This window comes from Ammospiza nelsoni, chromosome 25 (assembly GCF_027579445.1).
Source record: "Ammospiza nelsoni isolate bAmmNel1 chromosome 25, bAmmNel1.pri, whole genome shotgun sequence".
In the NCBI taxonomy this organism is placed as follows: domain Eukaryota; kingdom Metazoa; phylum Chordata; class Aves; order Passeriformes; family Passerellidae; genus Ammospiza; species Ammospiza nelsoni.
In genome coordinates this window covers 5,986,368-6,010,193 of record NC_080657.1, presented here as the reverse complement: position 1 = coordinate 6,010,193, position 23,826 = coordinate 5,986,368, and the positions used below count along the sequence as shown (strand labels likewise).

Sequence of the window (23,826 nt, the reverse complement as noted above, 5' to 3'; positions counted from 1 at the left end):
GAAGGATTCCGGCTCCGGGCGTGCCAGCCAGCTCATGTGCCTGCAAGGACAGCGGGAGCGAGGGGACAAACACCTGCGCGGCCACCGCGTCCTTCCGAGGGGACAGGGACTGAAGGACACTCCCGCTGCGGGTGTCACAGGGCTCTGACACGCAGCCAGGAGCAGCAGGAGCTGCCAGAGCCCCCGAGCCGTGCCGGGGCTGTGTCAGAGCCAGCCCCGTGTGTCCCGGGAGCTGCCAGACCCGTGCCCGGGGCAGGATGTACCCACCCAGCGCCTCCGGAAAGGAGAAACCAGAGAGCAGCTGAGATCAGAGCGCAGTTTTCGGGTGCTGACCTCTCCTGTTGCAGGGCTGTGTCCTGCCAGCAGATTTTGGGAGCCCACAAAGGCTCAGATAATCCTTCATTGCTTTGTGCCAGCTGCTGATCAGGGGCCAAACCCCGGAGCTTTACCTCTGGAGGAAGAAGTGTGACACCCTTCTCTTCCTCAAGGACACAGATGACATGTGGCCCCAGCCCTGTGCCCCCGAGGCTGCGGCTGTCACACACTCATGGACTTTCTCCTCTGTCTAAATTTAGGCTCTGGATGTGGGCTGGCACCTCCTGGTTTATCCCAGCCCTGAATCATGCACGGCAGAGCACTCACTGCCCTGGCAGGTCATGCCAGGCTCTGGCTGGGCAGGAAGAGCAGGAAAAACCTGCTCAGTGCCACCCTCAGCCCCTTAACCCGGGTCTGGCCCTGCTGGGTCTGCTGGGAATGCTGGAGCTGGAATTTTTGGTGTAAAATTCAGCAAGAAGGGCTCCTGCAGGAGGAAAAGCCAAGATGAGGTAAAACACAGATCCATTGCTCCATGAGGTGGAGTGTGACATTCACATTCTCTGAAAAATCCCTTTGCCCAGGATTTTTCTCCTGGAAACCTGAGAAGCCTCGGAGAAAAGGAAAACAATTCTGATCTCATTTGCTTCTCCTGTGTTGTGCTCATGTGGAATGTGTTTGGAGATTGTTTACCCACAGGTGATTGTTCCATTGGATTCTGCTGGGAGTTGTTTTCACTCTTTGGCCAATTGGGGCCAAGCTGTGTCAGGACTCTGGAGAGAGTCAGGAGTTTTCATTATTATCTTTTTAGCCTTGTGTAAGTATCCTTTCTGTATTCTTTAGTAGAGTTTATTATTCTTTAATATAATATAGTATTATAAAAAAAAGTTATAAATGAAAATATAAATAATAAGTTATAAATTAAAATACAAATTAAATTAAATACTACAATATAAATATTAAATAATATAAATTAAAGTTATAAATTATAGTATTATAAAGTAATAAATTAGCCTTCTGAGAACATGGAGTCCTCCTCATCATTCCTGCCTTTGTCAGGGCATTCCCTGCAAATCCAATAGTGGGGAATGGCTGAGGCAGAGAAAAGGAATTCTGCCTTTGCCCCTTGCCAGCCTCATCCTCAGGTTCCAGAGAATCCAGAAATCCCACAGGGAAAGGCTTTACCAAGGAAGGCAGATCCTCCATCGGAGAGGATTCAGATCAGGCCATGCTTCAGCAACTGAAACCATTTCAGTCGTGCTAGGACGCCCTGAGTGCTGAGGGAGGGACTGGTGGCATTGTGAGGCCGCTCTCACCACCTTTCACTGCTCCTGGGGATGGAGAGAGGAGTCTGGAAGGCTGCAGGAAACCAAATGTCACTACCACCCTCCAGAGGGGCAGGGACGATCCAGGGAGCTGTGCAGGCATCAGCCTCTCCTCGATCCCTAGGAAGGTGTTGGAGCTAATCCTGGGAAGCATTTCCGGGCACATTAAGGATGACAGATCACGGGAAGCCAAGCTCAGCCAACCTGACAAACTCCTCCAGGGCCTTGGGTGAGCAGTGGATGTTCCTATACATTGGCGAGATCCCCCAGACCCCTCTCCAGGCCGATCAGGCCCAGCCTACCAGCCTTCCCTCACACATGGGATACTCCAGACCCTGAATTACCTTCATGGCCTTTGCTGGAGTCTCTACAGCATGCCAACATCTCTCTTGTTCTGGAGAGCCCAAAACTGGACACAGCACTCTGGGGTGGCCTACCAGTGCTGACCACGGGATCCCCTCCCTCGGCCTGACCAGCCCAGGACACTCTCACCCTCTGCAGCAGGGACTCGCTGCTGCCTCAGGCTGCCCCCAGGGCCCAGCAGCACCCCCAGGGCCTTTCCTGGAGCTCTTTTCCAGCTGAGTGACCCCATTCCACACTGGAGCCTGGGATTGTTCTCCCCAGGGCCAAAACTTTGTCCTTTCAGCTTGTTGGACTTCCTGAGGCTCCAGGCAGCCTGCAGGGCCTGAAGGGGCTCCAGGAGAGCTGGAGAGGGACTGGGGACAAGGATGGAGGGACAGGAGGCAGGGAATGGCTGCCAGTGCCAGAGGAATGGCAGGGCTGGATGGGATCTTGGCAATTGGGAATTGTTCCCTGGCAGGGTGGGCAGGGGCTGGGCTGGAATTGCCAGAGCAGCTGTGGCTGCCCCTGGAGCCCTGGCAGTGCCCAAGGCCAGGCTGGGCATTGGGGCTGGCAGCACCTGGCACAGTGGCAGGTGTCTCTGGAGTGGCACTGGGTGGGATTTCAGGTCCCTTCCCACCCAAACCCTTCTGGAATTCCATGACCCCTTCCCGCGGGCTGTTTCCTGGCCATGTCCCTAGTCCTGGCGATGTCCCCATGGTGGGGTGGGGTCCCCTCGGCAGTAACGGGGACTGAGGGGAGATGGAGGAGGATGAAAGGGCAGGGAGGGCTGTGGAGAGGATGGAGAGGGCGCTGGAGTGAGGATGCAGGAGCCATGGAGGCACTCCCCTGCGGGCGGGACGGGGCCCGAACCCCCCCTCGCTCTCTCTCCGCCGCCGTAGGGGCCGCCCCGGGGGAGGCGCAGCGGGCGCGGCCGGCCCGAGCTCCCGGTCCGGGCGGAGCCAGGGCAGCGGCGGCGGCGGCGGAGGGAGCCGGGAGCCGGGAGCGGCACCGGGAGCGGCGGCAGCACCATGGGGGCCTGTCTCGGGGTCTGCTCCCTGCTCAGCTGCGTGAGTGCCCGCCTGGAGCGGGGGGAGCCGTGCCGGTGCCGCAGCGGCGGGCGCGGCCCTGCGCGGGCTGCGGGCGGAGCAGGGTCCAGGGGGAGCTGAGGGGGCTGAGGGACACCCCGGGTCTGTGCCCCGCTACAGCCGGGCGCGGAGGGTCCAAGGGGTGTCGGGAGGGCCATGCAGGGTATCCATGGGGGATGCACCCCTGTGTACACAGGGCTTATGAGGGATCCCCGGCAGGACGCACCTTTGTGTAACCAGGGGGATGGAGGGGACACCCGGAGGATACTCCCCTGTGTACAAGGGGGATAGGGGGCACAGCCAGGGGTTACACCCCTGGATATGGGGGGGTTCAGGGGGGTGCATTCCTCGGTGGCTGGGGAGGTGTGGGGGATCCTTTGCGCAGGGGGTCTCGCTAAAGCTGGGGTATCCATGGGAGACACAGAGGGCTCACTCCAGAGAGCTCTGGGGCCCGTGGTGAGGGGAATGGGGAGGGAATGGGGTGGGTGGTGCACCCCAGGATGCCTGGGGGAGGTGGGAAACCGGAGCAGCCATGTCCTGCTGGCCCTGGAGGAGTGGGGGCTCCTGGCCCCACCATGCAATGAGAGGCTGGGGGTCCTGCCTGGCTCCTCTGCGGAGCCCCAAAGTGGGGATAGAGGAAGAGAAAGATCTGGGACAGGGGTGCAGGGGGCTGCGAGTGGGGTGCCAGGACAGGCTCAGGCTGTGTGTTTGGGGTGCCATGGCCCAGGGCAGGCTCAGGCTGTGTGTTTGGGGTGCCATGGCCCAGGGCAGGTGTGGAGTGTGTGACTTGGGGTACCATGGCCCAAGGGAGGCTCAGGCTGTGTGTTTGGGGTGCCATGGCCCAGGACAGGCTCAGGCTGTGTGTTTGGGGTGCCATGGCCTAGGGCAGGCTCAGGCTGTGTAATTTGGGGTGCCATGGCCCAGGGCAGGCTCAGGCTGTGTGTTTGGGGTGCCATGGCCCAGGACAGGCTCAGGCTGTGTGTTTGGGGTGCCATGGCCTAGGGCAGGCTCAGGCTGTGTAATTTGGGGTGCCATGGCCCAGGGCAGGCTCAGGCTGTGTGTTTGGGGTGCCATGGCCCAGGACAGGCTCAGGCTGTGTGTTTGGGGTGCCATGGCCCAGGGCAGGTGTGGAGTGTGTGACTTGGGGTACCATGGCCCAAGGGAGGCTCAGGCTGTGTGTTTGGGGTGCCATGGCCCAGGACAGGCTCAGGCTGTGTGTTTGGGGTGCCATGGCCCAGGGCAGGCTCAGGCTGTGTGTTTGGGGTGCCATGGCCCAGGACAGGCTCAGGCTGTGTGTTTGGGGTGCCATGGCCTAGGGCAGGCTCAGGCTGTGTAATTTGGGGTGCCATGGCCCAGGGCAGGCTCAGGCTGTGTGTTTGGGGTGCCATGGCCCAGGACAGGCTCAGGCTGTGTGTTTGGGGTGCCATGGCCCAGGGCAGGTGTGGAGTGTGTGACTTGGGGTACCATGGCCCAAGGGAGGCTCAGGCTGTGTGTTTGGGGTGCCATGGCCCAGGGCAGGAGACAGTGTGTGATTTGGGGTACCATGGCCCAGGGCAGGCTCAGGCTGTGTGTTGGGGTGCCACGGCCCAAGGAAGGCTCAGGCTGTGTGTTTGGGGTGCCATGGCCCAGGGCAGGCTCAGGCTGTGTGTTTGGGGTGCCACGGCCCAAGGAAGGCTCAGGCTGTGTGTTCAGGGTGCTGTGCCTTGTGACGTGGAGTGTGTGGTTCAGGTGACTCAGGCACCTGCCCACAGCAGCACTTCCTGGCCTGGCACTGCCTTACCTGTGGGCACAGTGCCAGGGCAGGGCTGTGAAACCAGCCTGGGAGCTGCTGGCCTGGAAACCTGGGAATGGGACCTGTTTTGTAACCTGACCTCTGAGTGCTGGAGGTTTAACGAGCAGGATGTTTGGAAATGAGGGGTGGGAGGGGGGTCTGCAAGGCCCCCCTTCTGTAACACCTTCCTGTGCTTCTCCTTATGGAGAACTGGGAAAGCAGATGTTGGGAAAGCAGGGAGTTACCCCAGAGCAGGCCTGTAGAGGTTTCTGTATGAATTCTGGTTTTTTTTTCCCCCAAAAACTGTTGTGGCTCAGACTGTGGTAACAGTAGAGTCATTGTATAGGTTTAATTTTCCTGTTCCTTCCTGTGGAAGTCGTTGATGCAGGGGCTAGTTTTGTACAGGTCTGAGCTGAAGAACAAAAAACCCCAAACTGAATGAAGCATTCCCCCTAGTCTGTGTAATTATTAAAACTAATCACTTTTAACAAGCTTTTGTTTAATTTTGTTGTTCCTTCCAGTGGGCCTGGTTGGTGGGGCTGTTCTAGCACCGGTCTGAGCTGAAGAACCACAACACTGAAAAGAACCCAAACCAAACTGAACAATCCCCCCAGCCCTTTTTTTTTTTTTTATTGTTATTTTTAACAAGAACATCCTGACTAACTCCTTCTGCTCTGCCTGCATCCCCTGAGTCACAGCACCACGAGATTGCCAAGCCCCTCCTTCAGTGCTTTCCCACTACAAGCTGCTCCTGAGTGAAACCTTGAATCGCAAAAGGAGAATTTCTCTGTCCCTGCCTCCTGTGGTTCTCCAGGCTTTGCCCACGGCTGCCCATGAGCAGTGAGGTCATTCTGAGCTGCTTTTCTGGGTGCCAGGCTTGGGGTCACCAGCAGAAGGCTGCCCCAGGCAGAGCAAAGCCTTGGGCAGTCCTCAGACACCCCCTGGGGACACGCAACCTGGTGGCACCAATCCAAGGCCACCTGACAGCCAGGAAGGCCACCAGCTCCCCAGGCTGTGGCGATGGGGTGGGATGGTGCTGATTGATTAACCTGTGGATGGGGTGGGATTGGTGCTGATTAACCTGGGGATGGGATGAAGTGGGATGGGTGCTAATTGACATGCTGCTCGTTAATTTGGCAGTAGACAAACACTGGCTGCTCAGCATCGCTTTGGGTTGACTCACTCTGGGTGTACCTGGGACTGTTGGGATGAAGGCAGCTGAAGGTGTGGTGGTGGGGTAGATGGGGTGGTGTAGATGGTGTGATGTAACTGGGGTGGTATAGTTGGGGTGGTGTAATTGGGGTAATGTTACTGGGATGGTGTAATTGGGATGGTGTAGATGGGGTGCTGTAATTGGGGTGGTGTAGTTGGGTTGTGGTGGTGTGGTATAATTGGGTTGTGGTGAGGTGGTGTAATTGAGATGGTGTAGTTGGGTTATAGTGGGTTGGTGTGATTGGGGTGACGTTATTGGGATGGTGTAGATGGGGTGGTGTAATTGGGGTGCTGTAGTTGGGGTGATGTAACTCAGGTGGTGTAGTTGGGTTGTAGTGGGGTGGTGCTGTGGGTCAGTGCTGTTGGGTGAGTGGTTTTGGATTGCAGTTGTTGGGGTGATGTTGGGCTGGTGTAGTTTGGTTGGTGTAGTTGGGTTGGTGTGGCTTGGTGATTTGGGGTGATGTTGGGTCGGTGTGTTTGAGTTGGTATTGTTGGGGTGGTGTAGCTGGGTTGGTGTTGGGTTGGAGTTATTGGGCTGTTGTTGGGATGATGTAATTGAGGTGGTGTAGTGTGGTTGGTGCTGTGGGTCAGCGTTGTTGGGGTGATGTTGGGTGGGTGTTTTTGGGTTGCATTTGTTGGGGTGATGTTGTTGGGCTGGTGTAGTTTGGTTGGTGTAGTTGGGCTGCTGTTGTTGGGGTGGTGTTGGGTGGGTGTTTTTGAGTTGATGTTGGGCTGGTGGAGTTTGTGGGTTGTGTTGGGTTCATGTTAGGGTGGTGTAGTTGGGTTGGTGGTGTGGCTTGGTGGTTTGGGGTGATGGTGGGTGGGTGTGTTTGAGTTGGTATTGCTGGGGTGGTGTAGCTGGGTTGGAGTTATTGGGGTGATGTTGGGCTGGTGTAGTTGGGCTGTTGTTGGGATGATGTAATTGGGATGGTGTAGTGGGGTTGGTGGTGTGGGTCAGTGTTCTTGGGGTTATGTTGGGTGGCTGTTTTTGGGTTGGTGTTTGTTGCAGTTTGGTCAGTCGTGTTGGGCTGGTGTTGGTGTAGTTGGTTTGTTGGGGTGGTAGAGTTTGGATTATGTAATTGGGCAGGTGTAGTTGGGCTGGTGATTTGGCTTGGTGTTATTGGGGTGGTGTTTTTGGGCTGGTGGTGTTGAACTGGTGTAGCTTGGTCAGTCTTGTTGGTCTGGTGTCGGTGTAGTTGGGCTGTGGTTGGCGTGGTGTTGGGCAGGTGTAGTTGGGTTGGTGTGTTGGATTGGTGTAGTTGGGTTGCTGTAGTTGATCTGCTGTTGGTGTAGTTGGGCTGTTGTGTTGTTGGGATGATGTAATTGTGCTGATGGTGTAGGTTGGTGTCATTAGTGTGGTGTTAGGTGGCTGTTTTTGGATTGGTGTTGGGGTGATGCTGTTGGGTTGGTGGGTTTGGGGTGATGTTGCTGGATGATATTTTTGGGATGGTGGTGTTGGACTCGTGTAGTTTGATCAGTTGTGTTGGGCTGGTGTTGGTGTAGTTGGGCTGGTAGAGTTTGGGTGCTGTTATTGGGGTGCAATTGTTGGGACACTGTTTTTGGGGTGCTATTGCTGTATGGGTGTATTTGGGGTGCTGTTTTTTGGGTGTATTTGTGGGTGCTGTTTTGGGGTGCTGTTGCTGTATGGGTGTATTTGGGGTGCTGTTTTTGGGATGCTGTTGCTGTATGGGTGGTTTTGGGATGCTGTTGCTGTCTCAGTATTTTTGGGATGCTGTTTTTGGGGTGCTGTTGCCGTATGGGTGTATTTGGGGTGCTGTTGCTATCTCTGTATTTAGGGTGCTGTTTTTGGGGTGCTGTTTTTGTATAGGTGAATTTTGGGTGCTGTTTTTGGGGTGCTGTTGCTGTATGGGTGTATTTGGGGTGCCGTTGTTGCTGCTGTCTCAGTATTTTTGGGGTGCTGTTACTGTATGGTGTATTTGGGGCCCTTGTGTCATGTCCCTTGTCCCACTCTCTCCACACTCTCCCACTCTGGGCAGGAGGGATGGGAGCAGCCCTGACGTGCCTGAGGTGAGCTGCACTCAAGGGGGAAGTCAGCAGTGAAACCGGAGAGTTTAATCATCCACCAGCAGCTGAAACCCACACTTCCTCATTAACCCCCTTCTCTCCTGCTGCTGCAACCACTTCCCTCGCTGGCTTTTTCCATTCTGCTCTTTGTCCCTTCACCGCGTTCGCATTTTGGGGCAGCTTTAAAAATCTTTGGAAGGAGAATCAGAGTGCCCAGCACTGCCGGGAGTGTGTTCCGTGCTGTTAACCATTGTTTTTTAAAGAAAAACACTGGAATCAGTAGTGCCAGGGCAGCTGGAGGGGTCAGTGTGGGGCACAAAGGGTTCCTCAGCTTCACTGCGAAGGAGCTTTGAGGGAGTGATCCCAAAAGGAATCCAGAGGATTCCCGTGTGACGGAGCAGAGCAGTGGGATGGAGATGCTGTATCCCATTACCTCAGCGGCTGCAAGAGCTATGAAACCTGAGATACAGACAGGGAGTTTGGTGTGTGAGAGTCATCCTGCAAAACAAACATCCAGGGATGCTGTGGGCTCCCAAAAACCTTGTGCTTGTTGGAGGGAGCCCAGAGGAGCCCACGGAGCTGCTGCAGGGCTGGAGCCCCTCTGGAGCCAGGCTGGGAGAGCTGGGGGTGCTGCCCTGGAGAGGAGAAGGCTCCAGGCAGAGCTCAGAGCCCTTGCAGGGCCTGAAGGGGCTCCAGGAGAGCTGCAGAGGGACTGGGGACAAGGATGGAGGGACAGGAGGCAGGGAATGGCTGCCAGTGCCAGAGGGCAGGGCTGGATGGGATCTTGGCAATTGGGAATTGTTCCCTGGCAGGGTGGGCAGGGGCTGGGCTGGAATTGCCAGAGCAGCTGTGGCTGCCCCTGGAGCCCTGGCAGTGCCCAAGGCCAGGCTGGGCATTGGGGCTGGCAGCACCTGGCACAGTGGCAGGTGTACCTGCCATGGGAATGGGATGGGATGGTCTGAACCCCCAAATCCACACCTTCCTAAACAACACCAAACCTCCTGATTTTCCTGTCCAGATCTGCTGATTTTTGGACTGGTGCTTTTTGTTTCAGTTGGCACTGAAGGAGGAGGAGCTGGAGGTGTGGATGGAGCACTGAGGGGCTTTGCTGCATCAGATGATGCAGGAATTCTGCGTTTAAAGGGATTTTTGTTGTTGCTCTGCATTTTTTTAATTGGAAGGGAAATGCAGTAACGCTGGTGCATTTTAATGCACTCTGGTGCACGTGCTGCATTTAATGAGGCTGAAATGAAGCAATCTCTAATTGAAAGCCATTTTCTCATGCTTCCAAGTTGAAAACGTGATGTGATGCCTCTAAGCAGCTCCTGGAGAGGCAGGATGAGAATTTCCATGGGATCCCTTGGGTCTCTCACCCACCCCAGCTCCTGTGGGTACCATCAGCTCAACACAGCAGTTAACGGGGCAGGGATGTGGGGCTGGCATGGGATAAGAGAAATAAGTCAGGAAGGAGTAGATTTTTCTCAAATAATGGTGTGCTTATGCTTAAAAAATATTCAAAGCCACCTTTGGTGATTTGGGGGCATCAAAGTGGTCACTTGTGCTGAGGGAGCCACGCAGAGCAGCTCCACACCTGGTTTTGTTTTCTGCCATGTCCATTTTTTTACGCTGATTCCAACAATGAGAAACGTATATTTGAGTCAATACCGATCTTTAATTAACACTGAGCACAGGCCCTTATTTGGAAGCACAAATAATAAACACACAACTCATGCACATCCCTCAGCAGAGGAGAGAGCAGAGCCCTTCCCCTGCCTGCTGTGCTGAAGTCCAGGAGAGGAAGAGCTGTTCCAAGGAAACAAGGTTTATCCTGCACTGTCCCTGCGCAGGAAACTCCCACCAATGTTTTGGGTGTCCTCAGCCAGGATTTCCCTGCTCTGGCACAGCAATGGGAGTGTCTGGAATGGGTGCACCTGGCAGCACTGCCCGTGCTGGATTTGGGGTGCCAGGGGACTCTTGGGGCTGCTGTGCCTCAGTTTCCCCACCTGTCAAGTGGCCTTTGCAGAGGGGAAGGATGGCAGGATGAGTTGCTTCCCCCATGGTGCTGATACCAATATCTTCCCATCCTGGATTTCACTGAAAGGGCAGCCTGAAATTGTGTTGGAAACCTCATTTTTGTACAAAAAGGAGGCAGGGCAGGGCTTGCTTTGACCAGGTCCTTGATGGAGCAAAAAACATGAGGGTGTCGCCGGACTCTGGGTGTCATTTTCCATGCTGGTTGTTCCTGCAGTTCTTTCAGTTTTCAGCAACATTTTTGGTGAATTTAGTGCCATTTCCATGAGGTCCTGTGGGCTGTGGTGTGAGTAGCTCTAGGCAGCAGTGTGGATTCCCAGGCTGATCTCCATAAGGATCAAACTGATTTTGGGGCCAGTTTCTGCCCCTCAACACTGTTCTCCTTGCAGGTGTCATGTCTCTGTGGCTCTGCCCCATGCCTGCTCTGTGGCTGCTGCCCCTCGGCCAAGAACTCCACCATCTCCCGCCTCCTCTTCACCTTCTTCCTCTTCCTCGGCACCCTCGTGTCCATCATCATGATAATCCCGGGCGTGGAGAAGGAGTTGCACAAGGTAAAGAACTCCTGGAGGTCAGGAACTCCTGGGAAGAAACGACCCAGCTTGTGATGGGGACTTGAGGCTGAACCAAAAAAGGGAATTTTTGGGTCATGATGTGCTTTTGTTCCTTTTTTTTTGAGCATCTCACTGGGAGCAGCCATTATCAGCCCTAGTTTTCCATCAAGGGGAAACACAGTGGGATCATTTAATGCAATTTTTAGTTTTCCCAGATGTCTCCCTGGAAAGTTTCCTACATCCCATTTTTTGGGGTTCAACTGATGACTTGGAGGATGAACGTTGAGGTTCAACTATTTTTTTTGGAGTTCAACGGGTGCACATCAGGGAGGAGGGACTTCAGGTGGAGGAGCAGAGCTCTGCCAGCTGAGCTGGGCTGTAGGGAAGAGCTGGTTCATGACAGCTTTCCACTGACCAGCTGGGTGGCTTTATCTGTGGCATTGGAGCAGTCATGGTCTGACCCATCCTTGGTGGCACCAGGGCTCATGGTGAGTGTAGAATCACAGAATGGTTTGGGTTGAAAGGAACCTTAAACCTTTCACCCCCTGCCATGGGCAGGGACACCTTCCACCGTGCCAGGCTGCTCCAAGCCCTGTCCTATTGTAGATATATTTGGCCCTGATGAAGGGAGAAATGATGAGGAGGACTCCATCTTATCAGAAGGCTAATTAATTACTTTATTATACTATATTATTCTATATTATATTGCATCTATATTACATTGCATACAACTAAACTGAATCTGTCAAGCACCCAACTCAACTCCATTGCACAGAATCTCATGACTGTCAGTGACAGTCCCCACACACACACCTGGAACCAATGGGTCAGTGAATCACAACACTCACACCAGAATCCAATCACCAATTCCCTTCAGGTAAACAATCTTCCACAATGCATTCCACTTGTGTACAACACAGGAGCAATCAATGAGATAAGAATTGTTTTTCCTTTCTCTGAGGTTCAGAGAATGTGAAACCCAGAAATATTCTTGGGAAGAATTGTGCCTTGCTTTTCTCTGTGAAGAGAAATGTGGCTACACTGTCCAACCAGGCCTGGGACAGTTCCAGAGGTCCAGGGGCAGCCATAGCTGAGGCTGCTTCACCAATCCAAGCAGTAGATCTCCATCCAGACCTTCCCACAACCATCACTCCCCGTAGGATGTGCTGAGGTGATGCTGACACTCCCATCCCTGTTTCAGCTCCCTGGTTTCTGTGAAGGCAGTGGCTCAGTCCTGGGGGTGCAGACCAAGGTGGACTGCAGCAGCTTCCTGGGCCACAAGGCCGTGTATCGCATGGGCTTCGCCATGGCCGCCTTCTTCTGCCTCTTTGCTGTGCTCATGGTGTGCGTGAGGAGCAGCAAGGACCCACGGGCTGCCCTGCAGAACGGGTGAGTGTGGGAGGACACCAAAGGGTAACTCTTGGGTCTGAGTATTGTCTTGGTTTGGAAAGACAGGAGTCTGCTGAGGAAGGCAGGAGCCTCCCCTGAAATGGAGAATGTAAACCCTCCCCACCCCTCCAAATTGCTATAAATTTTAAATTAAGGGGCTCTCAGGCAAAAAAAAATATGGGAGCAGGAAATAACAGTTCTTTAATAGGGAAGAAAAAAAAAAGGATAAAATAAACAATGCAGTACAGTAGAACAACACTGGCAGAGTCAGAACCCAACCTGACACCCTGTGGGTCAGGCTGTTGGCAGCAGTGCCATTGGAATTGTGGCTCAGCCCTCCTGCAGTGTCAGGGCTGGTTCTGCTGGAGCAGGGATCCTGCAGAAAGGTGCAGTCTCTGCCTCTGAAGATCCAGGGGCAGAGGCAGCTGCTGTTCCTCTGGGCAATGCAGTGCAGAAGCCGTGCTGGTGTTGCAGAATCTCCAGATTCTATCCGGGTAGGAATGCTTGGCTCCTCCCTCTGGGCTCCCATCTCCCAGTGGGATGCTGTAGTTCTTATCAGCCATGCAGGGACATTCAATAGCTGTTATCAGCAGATGTCCCCTCCAAGGGTGGTGTGAATGTGGTCACTCATAGAGAGAGATAAGGCAAACTGCCCACTTGACAAAATATAATCTGCCATACAGATGGTAATAGAAAACATCTTGCATTGAAATCTGGAACAAGTATAAAACCTCAATCTCCTTACTTTCAAGGGATAATAGTGATCCAATGGTCTTTGGAGCCACTCACCTTGGTGCAAATCCAGGTGAAAGTAATGGACCTCTCACTAGTCCTAAACACGTTCATACTCCTAACCCTAGCAACCCTCTCCACCCCCATCCTATTTCCACTTCTGTCCAACAGCCTGGGGTGGGGACAGGCAGGACCCCCATCCCTGTCCCTGCCACATGCACACTGTGCCTCCTCTCTTCTCCCACAGCTTCTGGTTCTTCAAGTTCCTGGTGCTGGTGGGGATCACGGTGGGTGCCTTCTACATCCCTGACGGCACCTTCACCTCAGGTGAGGAGTTGCCCGCGCCCTGCTGGGCACTGACGCTGGCTGGGGGCTCTGTACAAATCATGAACAGGATGGGGCTACTGTGGAACGTGCCTTGAGCGTGCCTTGAGTTTTATTTTCCAGCATCAGTCTCATTATATGATTATGACAATGGGAAGATGCCAGCAGCTCAAATCTCAGGCAGCAGACCAAGAATTTAATGTTACAACTTACTTTATATGTTTTTTGACCAATCACACAAAGCAAAAGCACATTGCCAGTAGTTCTATCCAATCACCATAAGTACATGTACCTTTGGTTAAAACAATGCTTGCTTTTTTCAAATACAATACCTGCTTGTAAGCCTTAAAGCAATGCACAGAGCTCCATTATTAAGCTTCAACCTTCCTAATATCTTGCTGGATAAACTTTTCTGTAGCTTAGAGAGTTATTCTAGACAAGCATTAATACACAGATCATTGTTCTATTTGTCCTTGCTTTTCTACAGTTTAAATAATTTTCTGCTAACCTATCTCATGGCTGCTGCTTAGCTCTAATCACAGTTCTTCTGTCTCTGAGGCCTGCCTTTTGCAGCTTTCCCAAAACCCTCCTAATTTTGTGGATTCCCACAATTCCCCCTCTCTGTTCACCTAAAAAGAAACGTTCATAATTGTGTTGTTTATTACTTGCATTTTGTAGCTTTATTATAATATTTCTGCTTATTACCTGCTTAAAGCATTTTCTTGCTTGCACTAAGCATTGCTATATTACAACACAGCAATTTAATGCTGTGAAAGTCCAGTCAGTTGAAAGGGCATAAATTACGCCTGACAATAGTTACAAGCCATTGCTCGAAAAACTCTTGTCGATTCCAAGGTCTTAATTCAAAACCTTCTTCCATGGTTTTTCTCCTCCCCTCAAGTCTGGTTTTACTTCGGTGTGGTCGGCTCCTTCCTGTTCATCCTCATCCAGCTGGTGCTGCTCATCGACCTGGCGCACTCCTGGAGCCAGCGGTGGCTGCACAACGCGGAGGAGGGCAGCGCCAAGGGCTGGTACGCAGGTGGGTCTGGTGGGTACCCGTGGGTCTGGTGGGTACCCGTGGGTCTGCTGGGTACCCGTGGGTCTGCTGGGCACCCGTGGGTCTGGTGGGTACCTGTGGGTCTGGTGGGCACCCGTGTTCTGGGGCTCAGCTCATCCCAGGGCTGGGTCAGGCTGAGCTGGCCAGGGCTCGGGGGCTCTGCTCTGTGACCTCGTTCGCAGGGATCTTAGGATGAGGGAAGAGACGAGGATCTGACTCCATGTTTCAGAAGGCTGATTTTTTATTTTATGATATATATTATGTTAAAACTATACTAAAAGAATAGAAGAAAGGGTTTCATCAGAAGGCTGGCTAAGAATAGAATAAGAAAGAATGATAACAAAGGTTTGTGGCTTGGACAGAGAGTCTGAGCCAGCTGACTGTGATTGGCTATTAATTAGAAACAACCACATGAGACCAATCACAGATGCACCTGTTGCATTCTACAGCAGCAGATGATCATTGTTTACATTTTGTTCCTGAGGCCTCCAGCTTCTCAGGAGGAAAAATCCTAAGGAAAGGATTTTTTATAAAATATGTCTGTGACACTGCTCCAGTCTCTTTGGTGTCCTCCCCCAGCCCTCTGCACCATCACCTTCATCTTCTACGCCGCCTCCATCACAGCCATTGTGCTGCTCTACGTCTACTACACCAAGCCTGAGGGCTGCACGGAGGGCAAGGCCTTCATCAGCATCAACCTCATCCTCTGCCTCATCGTCTCAGTTGTGTCCATCCTCCCCAAAATCCAGGTGAGGCAGTGGGGGGCACCCAGGGGAATGGGGCTATGTCACCCTGGGGTACAGGAGCACCCCCAGCACCCACTGTTGTGTTTGCAGGAGGCTCAGCCACACTCGGGGCTGCTGCAGGCATCCCTCATCACCCTCTACACCATCTACGTCACCTGGGCCGCCCTGGCCAACGTGCCGAGTAAGCCAGACCCGCCTGGGCTTTGGGGAGGGCTGGTTGGGGCAGGAGCACCCCCTGCACTGGGGTCTGTCCCTCTGTGTCCCCCCCAGGCCAGCGCTGTAACCCCACGCTGCTGCTGAGGAACAGCACTGGCTCAGCCACGGCCACCGAGCCCCTGACAACCTGGTGGGATGCCCCGAGCATCGTGGGGCTGGTGATCTTCATCCTCTGCACTCTCTTCATCAGGTGAGCACTTAGTTTGTGTCCGTGTGTGCAGCCACAGGGGGCACAGCCTGCAGGACAGATGGCCAAGGGCTGGGCAGGGCTGGCAGGGCCACAGGCACCCAGGCCTTTGTGCCCTGGGCTGGGCAGCGCCTCTGGAGGCCCCACAGGAGGAACTTTCCTGGCAGGGGCTGCACTTTGGTTCTCCCTCGGCCTCCCTGGGGAGGCTGGCAGGGGCTGCAGGTTGATGGCTTTTGTCCTTGCTGCCCCTCACATCCCCCTGCCCCACAAACAGCCCCAGCCCTGAGCCCCAGCCATGAGCACAGAGCCATGGGAGGGGCCACTAGGGCAAGGTCACACCTTGGACCAGGGCTTTTGTCACCAAGGCTCTTTGTCCAGCCATCCCTGTCCGCAGGGTCACGGGCCTGACCACAGTCACAGCTTTAGGGTTTCCCCACAGCCCCAAATTGCTCTGCCTGTCCTGGGGATGGCCCCGAGAACAGAGCCCCTGCCATGGGGTGGCCTTATCAGAGCAGATCACTGGATGCCCTCCCTCAACCTGCAGGCAGAGCCTTGCTTGTACAGCCCAGGACACTCTCACCCTCTGCAGCCATTCACATTTGTTGCCTCCTGTTCCCCCAGTGCCCAGCAGCACCCCCAGGGCCTTTCCTGGAGCTCTTTTCCAGCTGAGTGGCTCTCATTCCACACTGGAGCCTGGGGTTGTTCTACCCAGGGGCAAAACCTCCCTCTTCATTCTCTTTGTTGATCTGGACATGGTTCCAGTTAGCCTTCAGTGCCCAAAGGGGTTCTGAGAGAGCTGGAGAGGGGTTTTTGTGACAGTGTTCACAGGGGTTCTTGGGTGAGGGAAGAGACAAGGATCTGACTCCATGTTTCAGAAGGCTGATTTATTATTTTATGATATATATTACAATAAAACTATACTAAAAGAATAGAAGAAAGGATTTTATCAGAAGACTAGCTAAGAATAGAAAAGGAAAGAATGATAACAAAGGTTTGTGGCTTGGCTCTCTGTCTGAGCCAGCTGACTGTGATTGGCCATTAATTAGAAACAACCTCATGAGACCAATAAAAGACATCTGTGACAGGCTTTGGACCAGGGTGACAGAGATTTTGGGGTTCCCCACAACCTGCCTACCCCAAACTGCCCTGACTGTACCATACCCAAAGGGGCTCCAGGAGAGCTGCAGAGCTGCTGAAGGGCCACAGGCAGAGTTTTTATGGTTTCCCCACAGCCTGTTAGCATTCAGAAACACATAATCAGGAGAATGATTACATCCAGGTGCTTTTATTGAAGAGCTCTGGGTGTCAGGGGTACAAACCCAAATCTGACTCCGATATGGGTTTGGGATGAACATGTTTTTATGTTCTATCGTTATATAACTTTCATGTTAATTATTAAACTTATATTGTTCCATTGTATACATAGATTTCATCCAAGCATGGGCTCCTTGTGGTCCCCCTCAAACTTCTAACATAGTTTCTCATGATTCTTCTTATGATTAAGCAATAATTATATTTAATTACTAAACAATCATCACATCTAACAATTATATAATTTATCATATACTACTTACACAGGTGCAATTTCACACAATCTGGCAAACACTAAAGCCTAACATTTTCAGAGTCCATTTTTAACATTTTTCCAGGGCCCCACAAAGTCTAGCTTCTTTCTAATTCCCCGAATTTTATAATTTTAAAACATTTTACTATCACCTCCACCCCCCAAAGTGCCCCGGGGAGAGCAGCCCTGCCATGGGGGCGGTGGTGGTGACCCCGCTGCCGCTGTGCCCGCAGCCTGCGCTCCTCGGACCACCCGCAGGTGAACAAGCTGATGCTGACGGAGGAGAGCGGGGCCAGGGCCGGGGCCGGGCCGGGCGGGGCGGAGGAGGGCGGAGTGCGCCGCGCCTACGACAACGAGCAGGACGGAGTCTCCTACAACTACACCTTCTTCCACCTGTGCCTCCTGCTCGCCGCCCTCTACATCATGATGACCCTCACCAACTGGTACAGGTGAGAGCGGCCGTGGGCACCCGGGGCTGTTCCCGTTCCTGCGGGTCCCCTCCTCGCGGGTGCTGTGCCCGTGTGCTGGGCACCGCTGAGGTGTGTGAGGAACCTGCTCCCTTATTGGCGTTAATTACTGTTAGGGTTGTGCCTGGGCCTGCCAATGTCCTCTGCTGCAGCCCGGGATCCCTTGGGAGGGGGAGCAGGGACCGAGGCTGAGGCTGCAGTGGTGGGGTCACACCCAGGGAGGGCTGAAGCAGTGGGGTCACACCATGGGGTGGCTGCAGTGGTGGGGTCACACCCCGGCGTGGCCACAGAAGTGGGGTCACACTCATGGATGGCTGCAGCTATGGTGTCACACCCCGGAGTGGTCACAGAAGTGGGGTCACACCCAGGGGTGGCTGAAGCAATGGGGTCACGGCTCCAAGGTGACTGCAGTGTTGGGGTCACACCCCGGGGTAGCTGAAGTGATGGGGTCACACCCCAGGGTGGCTGCAGAAGTGGGGTCAGAGTCCTGGAGTGGCTGACGTGATGGGGTCACCTGGGGTGGCTGCAGTGTTGGGGTCACACCCAGGGATGGCTGCAGCAATGGGGTCACATCCTGGGGTGGCTACAGAAGTGGAGTCACCTGGGATAGCTGCAGTGGTGGGGTCACAGCCCCTGGTGGCTGAAGCAGTGAGGTTACACGGTGGGGTGGCCACAGTAGTGGGGTCACACCCTGGGTTGCCTGCAGCTGTGGGGTCACACCATGGGATGGCTCCAGTATTGGGGTCACACCCTGGGGTGGCCACAGCAGTGGGGTCAGAGCCCTGGGGTGGCTGCAGCTGTGGGGTCACACTGTGGGGTGGCAGCAGTTGTGGGGTCACACCCAGGGGTGGCTGAAGTGATGGGGTCACACCTGGGGGGGGCACAGCAGTGGGGTCACACCATGGGGTGGCTGAAGCAGTGGGGTCACACCCACAGGTGGCTGCAGTGATGGGGTCACACCCCGGAGTGGCTGCAGCAGTGGGGTCACTTGGGATGGCAGCAACAATGAGGTCAGAGTCCTGGGCTGGCTGCAGTGTTGGGGTCACACTCAGGGGTGGCAACAGTGTTGGGATCACATCCAGGGCTGGCTGTAGTGATGGGATCACACCCCAGAGTGGCTACAGAAATGGGGTCACCTGGGGTGGCTGCAGTGTTGGGATCACACCCAGGGGCGGCTGAAGCAGTGGGGTCACACAGTGGGGTGGTTGCAGTGTTGGGGTCACACCAAGGGGTGGCTGCAGTGTTGGGGTCACACCCAGGGGCGGCTGAAGCAGTGGGGTCACACCAAGGGGTGGCTGCAGTGTTGGGGTCACACCCAGGGGTGGCTGCAGCTGTGGGGTCACACCAAGGGGTGGCTGCAGCTGTGGGGTCACACCAAGGGGTGGCAGCAGCCACAGGGCATCCTGGTGTTCCCTGGGGTGGCACCCGTCCCTCCGTGGCACCGTCAGGGTGTCACAGTGATGGGTGCCACCTCCCGTGGCTGTTCCAGGCCGGACGAGAGCCTGCAGGTGCTGAGCAGCCCCTGGACGGCCGTGTGGGTGAAGATCTCCTCCAGCTGGGCCGGGCTCCTGCTCTACCTCTGGACCTTGGTGGCTCCACTGCTGCTGCCGGACCGGGACTTCAGCTGAGGTGGCCCTGGCCGTGCTGCTGCCACCGTGGCTCTGTCCCTCGAGGCTGGGGACAGCCCCAGCTCTGCCTCAGCCTCCGCTCTGCACTCAGAGCTGCTGTGCTGGGTTGTGCCTTCTTGCAGCTCTTTAGTTTTAATTTGAAAGGGATGAAGTGCCAAGCAGAGAAAATTAAGGGCTGGGAGAGACCTGAGGGTGGTTTTAAAGCTCTCAGCATCTCCGTGTTTGTGTAGTGCCTTGGGCAGTGCCTCCAGACCCTCTCTGCCCAGCAGACACCACTGCCTTGTCTTGGGAGGGTTTGGTTCTCCCCAGCTGCAGGGATGGGTCCCTGTTGGTGCCTTTTGGGGTCTCTGGGGTCTGGTGGGGTCCCAGGACCCAGGCCCTGGCCGGTGTTGTGTCCCCAAAGAGGCAAACAAATCCAGAGACTTGTGGCTGGGGCAGAGGCCCTGCTGTGTGCCAGGTCCTGCTGTGTGCCAGCCTTGGTGGTGGCCCCAGCTCCCTGTCCTCTGCAGGGCACAGCTCAGTGTCACAGCTCCCTGGGCACAGCTCAGTGTCACAGCTCCCTGTCCATGCAGGGCACAGCTCAGTGTCACAGCTCCCTGTCCTCTGTGGGGCACAGCTCAGTGTCACAGCTCCTTGGGCACAGCTCAGTGTCACAGCTCCCTGTCCTCTGTGGGACACAGCTCAGTGTCACAGCTCCCTGTCTTCTGTGGGGCACAGGACAGGGTCCCACAGGCCTGGCCCCAGCTCTTTGCCTCGTTAGTAAAGTCTCGTTTGGAATAAACACAGTTTATTTGGATTTGTCCGTTTGGAGTCTTTCCTGGTGGGTGGGTGCCCGGGAGGAGGAGGGAGTGGGATGTTTTAAACTAAAACTAAAACTAAAAGGGTGGGGGCACAGCTGGCAGGGCTGGCATCGCTTTGGGGCATGGAAACTCTGAATCCCACTGCCAGCCTGTGACACCCCCAGAGCCGGGGTGGTGGTGAGCAAAGGGGGGTGCCCAGCACGGTGTGCAGACCATGCCCGGGGATGGGCACAGGGATGGGGTGAGCTCCGTGCGGGGCACTCACGGTGTGGGGCACAGAGCAGGGGTGGCCCCTGGCAGCAGGGGCGGGCACTGGTGCAGGTGGGAGCTGCCCTGGGAGCCGCGGGCCGGGCAGTGCCCGCTGCCCACCGTGCAAAGCAGCCCTGGGACCCCGGCTGTGCAGCCCGTCCTGCTGCGCCCCAATCCCATTCTGATTTCCAATCCCGTTCCTGTTCCCATTCCCATCCCGTTCCCGTTCCCGAGCGGGGCGGCTCCAGCCGCGCGATGGCGCTGCGAGCCCGCGGAGCGACAGCGGCACCGAGCCGGCACCGATCCGACCCCCAGGGATCCCATCCTGCTCCCTGTGACTCCATCCTGCTCCCTGTGACTCCATCCTACAACCAGGGACCCCATTCTGCTCCCTGTGATCCCATGCTGCACCCAGGGACTCTCAGCGTGCACCCAGTGAACCCCATATGGCACCCAGGGACCCCATCGTGCACCCAGTGACTCCATCCTACAACCAGGGACCCCATCCTGCTCCCTGTGATCCCATCATGCACCCAGGGACCCTCATTGTACACCCAGTGACCTCATCCTGCACCCAGTAACTCCATCCTACAACCAGGGACCCCATTCTGCATGCAGGGACCCCATCTGGCACCCAGGGATCCCATCCAGGCCCCAGTGATACCATCCTGCACCCAGGGACCCTCAGTCTGCTCCCAGTGACCCCAGCCTTCACCCAGCAGCCCCATCCTACACCAAGTGACCCCATCCAGCATCCAGGGACTCCCAGTCTGCATACAGTGATGCCATCCTGCTCCCTGTAACCCTCACCCCACACCCTGCCCTCTGTACCTTTCACCCTGCACCCTTTACCCTACACCCCTGTGTCCCTGCATGGAAGGTTCTGGCAAGGACGGGATTGCCAGATTTATTTCCCCATCATGCCTTCCTCCATAATTTCTTTCCAGGAGAATAGTCAATGTTCTTTGCTCTGTTTTCTTCAGGAAGCCCCTGGCAGTTCCACCCCAATTCCAGGCTCTGTGCACCCCAAAACAAACCAGGAAACCAAGGCAGGGCACTGGGGTGACCCTGGCTGTGCTGCCTGTGCCTTCCCTGGGTTTGGGATTCCAGCAGGGCAGGTTGTTCTGGTGCCATCTGAGCCATCCCTCTGGATTTCTCTGCCCACAGTGATCCTGAGCTGTGCAAGGCACCCCAGGAGCTCCAGCCATGGGGAGGCCTGGCTGCTTTTGCCTTCCTGGCTGCATTTTGGGAATATGTTAAAATATCTTTAAAAAAAAAAAAAAAAAAGGAAAGAGAAAAGAAAGAAGATGGATTGATGGCACAAAATCCCCCAGAACTAAGCCTGATGTGAGTGGGACTCATGGGCAGTCTTGTCACAGACATCTTTTATGAAAAATCCTTTCCTTAGGATTTTTTCTCCTGAGGAGCTGGGAGGCCTCAGGAACAAAATGCAAACAATGGTTATCTGCTGCTGTTGAATGCAACAGGTGCATCTGTGATTGGTCCATGTTGGTTATTTCTAATTAATGGCCAATCACAGCCCAGCTGGCTTGGACAGAGAGCTGAGCCACAAACCTTTGTTATCATTCTTATTCTATTCTTAGCTTAGCCAGCCTTCTGATGAAATCCCTTCTTCTATTCTTTTAGTATAGTTTTAACATAATATATATCATAAAATAATAAATCAGCCTTCTGAAACATGGAGTCAGATCCTCTCTCTTCCCTCATCCTAAGACCCCTGTGAACATGGTCACACAGTCCGAGCCCCATTTCCCTCTCTGGGAATGTTCTGAAATCCCCACAGGGCTGTGGCTGTTCTGCATTTGCCTCTCAGCAATTACAATCCATGCCTGAGCCCAGACACGCTGTGTTCTGCAGGGGGAGGAGGGAGGGAAGCAGCTCCCTGGGCACCACCCTGAGCTCAGCCTGTCAGGCAGAGGCTGCAGGGATGTCCCATGTCACCTGGAGGTGGCACCTAGAACTGCCCCAGGGGTTCCTCAGCCAGGGCTGGGCATCATGGGGCTGATGGAAAAGGGAGGAACCACGAGAGATCTGGGACAGGGGAACAGGCACGGAGCCATGAGGGACTAAAAACTTCCTACTTCCTTTATCTGGTGATGTCACCTCCAAAGGGGAGAATTCCCACAAGCAGCAGCAGCTGCATTTCTGGGGTGCTCCCCTGGAGAGGAGAAGGCTCCAGGCAGAGCTCAGAGCCCCTGCAGGGCCTGAAGGGGCTCCAGGAGAGCTGCAGAGGGACTGGGGACAAGGATGGAGGGACAGGAGGCAGGGAATGGCTGCCAGTGCCAGAGGAATGGCAGGGCTGGATGGGATCTTGGCAATTGGGAATTGTTCCCTGGCAGGGTGGGCAGGGGCTGGGCTGGAATTGCCAGAGCAGCTGTGGCTGCCCCTGGAGCCCTGGCAGTGCCCAAGGCCAGGCTGGGCATTGGGGCTGGCAGCACCTGGCACAGTGGCAGGTGTCCCTGGGCTGCAATCAGCTGCCATTGAAGATCCCTTCCCACCCAAACCACTCTGGCATTCACATTCCTGAACCAAGGATGGAAACCAGCACCAAAACCCATTGCAGCCAATGGAGAAAGGAAAGGAAAGAATGATTGCCTGGCTGGTTCCAGGTGCCCCCAGTGCCATTTGCCACAGGGGGTTTGTAGGCTGGCAAGGCCTGGTTAGAGAGGTTTGGGCTGTGCCAGGGTGCCCAGAGCAGCTGTGGCTGCCCCTGGCAGTGCCCAAGGCCAGGCTGGATGGTGTTGGAGCACTGGGGAGGTGCCCCTGCCATGGCAAGGAATAAAACTGGCTGAGCTTTAAGATCCCTTCCAACCCAACCCCTTCTATTTCCATGATAATTTTCCGGGTGAATAATTCATCAGTGAACATCTGCCACCTCCAGCTCAGCAGAAAACGCCACCCTGGGCTGGGTCCCCTCCCTGTCTGTCCCTGCCACAGCCACAGCTCCAGCCTGGGGTGGGATCAGAGTGGGGACAACCCCATTATCTCCCCAGGTGGCTTTGATTGCTTTAATTGCTCAAATTACTCTCCCTGGGGGCCACCCCAGAGGGATGGATGGGAGGTTCGGGGTGACTTTGGGGAGCTCAGGAAAAGCCAAGCAGCACTCACAGAAGGTGGCTGTGACCACGGGGTTCCCAAATTAAACGGGATTTAATCCCAGGGTTGGGCACAGGACCCTCCTGGGGTCACCAATCTTTCGGGACCATGAGAAGGGAGGACCCTCAGTGCCACCCAGGTCTGGGGACAGCGGTGCCACCCTGGCCCCGGCCATCCCGGTGCTTCCAGGGGCTCCCCAGCATCTTTTATTCCCTTTAATGCACGGCCTCCGTTGTTTTTTATTTCGTTCCTGGGATTAACACATCGGGCAGCAGCCGGACTGGCTCCCGCTCAAAAGAGGAGGGGAAAGCGTTTACATAATTCATTGAAATGAGGCACCCGAGGAAACCCAAATTGGACTTGCAGCATGTTTACAGAGCCACGCAGAGCTCCGCCATCCGCATCTGGAGCCCTTAATGCCTCCCAGACGGAGCCCAGGGCATGGATAATTAATTAATTGTGGAGCAGAGCCCTTGCCCAGCCCCCAAAGAGAGCGCTGCTCCCCTGGGGTGGGGGGATTTATTTCCAGGGGCTTTTCTCATTCCCAAAATGTTCCTTGAAGGTGCTGCGGGTGCTGGCGTTGGAAGCACGGGTGGGATGGGCCGGAAAATCCCTGCCCGGAGGGGTTTGAGGGGAGGAGGAAGCCGGGGGGGCTCCTGGGGGTGATGATGGGGCTGAGCCTGCCCGGGGAGGGGA

The 23,826-nt window shown here is 55.1% G+C and overlaps 1 protein-coding gene across 1 annotated transcript; it reads left to right on the top strand.

Annotated features, from left to right (window-relative positions):
* Positions 1–2,928: 2,928 nt before the first annotated feature.
* SERINC2 (serine incorporator 2) lies at positions 2,929–19,722 on the top strand. Its single transcript, XM_059488653.1, has 10 exons — positions 2,929–3,046; positions 10,493–10,654; positions 11,856–12,043; positions 13,023–13,102; positions 14,001–14,138; positions 14,736–14,905; positions 14,993–15,083; positions 15,173–15,308; positions 17,103–17,318; positions 18,826–19,722. Exons 1-10 carry the CDS (start codon positions 3,008–3,010, stop codon positions 18,962–18,964), a joined length of 1,359 nt encoding a protein of 452 aa, XP_059344636.1. The 5' UTR covers positions 2,929–3,007; the 3' UTR covers positions 18,965–19,722.
* Positions 19,723–23,826: the final 4,104 nt, after the last annotated feature.

What these genes read in the sequence shown, in the direction of transcription:
- SERINC2 (XM_059488653.1), top strand. Translation starts at nt 3,008, where the DNA reads ATGGGGGCCTGTCTCGGGGTCTGCTCCCTGCTCAGCTGC. An exon ending in TCTGCTCCCTGCTCAGCTGC is followed by an intron (nt 3,047 to 10,492) that starts GTGAGTGCCCGC and finishes TTCTCCTTGCAG; the next exon opens with GTGTCATGTCTCTGTGGCTC. An exon ending in CGCCCTGGCCAACGTGCCGA is followed by an intron (nt 15,084 to 15,172) that starts GTAAGCCAGACC and finishes TGTCCCCCCCAG; the next exon opens with GCCAGCGCTGTAACCCCACG.